The sequence below is a fragment of the Agrilus planipennis genome, unplaced genomic scaffold, assembly GCF_000699045.2.
Source record: "Agrilus planipennis isolate EAB-ADULT unplaced genomic scaffold, Apla_2.0 scaffold195, whole genome shotgun sequence".
NCBI classification, from domain to species: Eukaryota; Metazoa; Arthropoda; class Insecta; order Coleoptera; family Buprestidae; genus Agrilus; species Agrilus planipennis.
In genome coordinates, this window is record NW_020439173.1 from 219,511 (window position 1) to 222,424 (window position 2,914).

General features: G+C 31.5%; 1 protein-coding gene across 1 annotated transcript; it reads right to left on the reverse strand.

Moving 5' to 3' along the window:
• Positions 1-1,254: 1,254 nt before the first annotated feature.
• Positions 1,255-1,977, reverse strand: LOC112905476. Its single transcript, XM_025978006.1, has 2 exons — positions 1,438-1,977; positions 1,255-1,290 (listed from the first exon to the last, which is right to left on the reverse strand). The coding sequence occupies exons 1-2, from the start codon at positions 1,975-1,977 to the stop codon at positions 1,255-1,257; spliced, it is 576 nt and encodes a 191-aa protein (XP_025833791.1).
• Between the last annotated feature and the right edge of the window lie 937 nt (positions 1,978-2,914).

Consider the following 2,914-nt stretch of genomic DNA (forward strand, 5'->3'; position numbering starts at 1 on the left):
GATGTTAAGGTTTGAGTTTTGTATCAATTTTCAAAACTTACACGTAATTTTGCATTAAAACGTAACAAAGTTGTTTTATTGATGAATATAATAAAAATAACAATATGTATACGTATATTATGTTACCTTGAGTTTAATAACCGATACAATTCTGTTTTTGTAGTTAATTTCATACAATTTTCAATGTTGCAAGGTCTCATAAGACCTAATCAAGGAATCGAATTAATTTTTGCAAAAACTTGAATTACATACCGTGGAAATTTCTATAATAGACGATAATAAAACAAATAAACGTTCTTAGTAAATATCCGTAAAATACTTTGTAACGATTACTTGTGGAAAATTAAGAAAAAGCAGCAAATATTTTCTTAAAACATGGTAATTCTTTTCTGAACATTCTCTTTTTGTGCATTTAAACAAAGGAGTAAATTAAATATTTATTAACCAGATATAATTGTTGTTGTCTGATAACACAACAACTTTTCCATATCATAATCAATTGGTTCAAACACTAAATTAGTACTAAGTAACACATTTAATTAGGAATTGCGTTATAACAGCATTTCCTGTTGAAAAATTTCCTTTTTATTTCTTATCGAGCGTAATAACATTTTTGGTATTCATAAGTGCAAGGTTCTTTTGCGTTATTATCGGTTTATTTATTAAAAATACAAAAGAATACGTAATCTTTTAAAAATATAAATATTTAAAACAAAATAATGTTGCTTTGTATCTAATTTAATTAGTAGCCCCTTTTATATTATTTTGTACATAATATTTATTACCGCGTCGTCATTAATAGATAAAAATTTAGTAACTAGTTCAGTTATTTAATTAATTACCAGATAGTTAGTTAGGATTGATAAAAATGTATAAATAATTACCTTTTCAATAAGTTCATTATAGAGCATATTATTGTTCAATTAAAAATTAGACAGCAAGTTATAGAAAAGGCGATTTTTGTGGAATTCCAATTTATTTACAAACTTATTACATTCCCTAATTAATTAATGTCGTGTTTGTATACGTAGACGACCTCCACGGTTAATTTTCACTTTCTTTGGAAACGTTTGACGTTTGAAAATATTATTTAACACAATGAGTAAGATTGGATTCTATTTCAAAATTTTAGTTACATAAGTTATTGTAATTTATCAGTAAAATAGATATTTAAAAAAGAAGAGATAGTAATCATAATTTTAGAAGCAACAGCTAGTTTGGATATTTTTGATTTTAAAAGTAAACGTTTTGTTGTTAAAAGCAACAGTAGTATTGAGATTCCACTTCTAACTACAAACATATAAAAGATTCATCTTAAAAAAAGAATTTACCAAGTAAAAAGTAGTTTAACCTGTTTTTGTTTTCTTCTTTTGTTTATTATGAATATTTTAATATGAAATAATTATCAGTTAGAAGTCTATTTATTAACTGACTTACCGGTACTCTAAACATCGATATAATTTCGAAATAACCGTCTACAGTGTCATTAACGATAGCAAAGGGTGCTCCAGAGATATTCCTTAACGCTCTCATGACCACAAGGGCAACCACAGCAACCACAAGGGTAACAACCACAGTGTTAAACTCCATTTCGGTGTACTTGTCCAAAAGGTACCACGGACCTCGCCACCCGTTCACACAAACAACCGCGTAAATTAAAGTATAAGTCCTAGAAATGACGTAAAACAAGATCCGGTGACGGTCAGGGTGGAAAGCCTTTTGGAAAAAAAATTGTCCAAAATTGGCTACAGCGTGGCCCACAAAACCGATCGCTGTCGACACCATGGCCGTTTTCATGTTGTCGTTGGGGTAAACGTAAATGCCCATGAGTTCCCAGGCACTTCGCCAGTAGGCCACAACGGCCGGAGCGACCACCAAACAAGCGAAAATACTGTCCAGCAGGGTAAGGAACGCGTTGTGGTACGGATTGTTACCCCGGAACGCCAAGGGCGGAATCGTCACTATGCTCGCTCTCATTGCTTATTTAATAATAAATAAATAATCAGTTAATGAAGTTTTTCCGATAAATTAATAACCGCAACGACCTGTTCGCCGGAGTAACCATTTGAAAACCTTAATTATTATTGTTTATATTGCACTACCGTGGGTTGTATCACTGGCTATTGTTGTTAACACAACGAGAGTTATATTGCATTAAGTATATGACAGTTTGGAGTCGGAATATTTACCATTGTCACCCTCGCATGGTGACCCCATGGTGGGGACACCAGGACACGTGATAAGAAGCACTCTCAATGAAGAGACTCACATATATGTATGTATGTCGTATTGACGGACGGACGAAAAGGCTACGTGTTTCTAGGTCAAGGATGGCACCAAATGAAAAATTATTTGTATGCATGTTTTGACGCGTTTTAATCAACTTGAAAATAATCAAGGGTGAAACATGAAAGATCAGAAAAAGGGTAAGGGTCCAATGAGGTGTTAACAAAAAGCAACACAGTAGCATGATGGCTGGTGTAAAGACAATCAATGTAATTAATGGTCTGGTAATAACAATTAATTAGTCATTAATCGTTAACTATAAAAAATAAAAAACACAATATGTATGCATATCTCTTAATAATTTGTATTCAAAAATAATAGCTCATGTACTGTTCAGGAAAGTAAACAATGTTTCTGTCACACTTGAAACGTATGGTATCAGTAAAAACAAGCTATCAAATTGACTAGAAAAAAAAGAGAAGTGTTTTGAGCGATAACTAACAAACAATAGCAGTATTGAGGAATTTTAACAGTAAAATAGATAAACTTTGATCTAAAAGGATTCCTAAGGAGAAATAACACTGTAAAAAACTGGACAAAAATATATATCCTGATTTTTATAAAATCCATATATTTTTCTTCCCTTTCAGGTGACCCTTTTTTTCTATTTTTCGAACACTTTTGATCA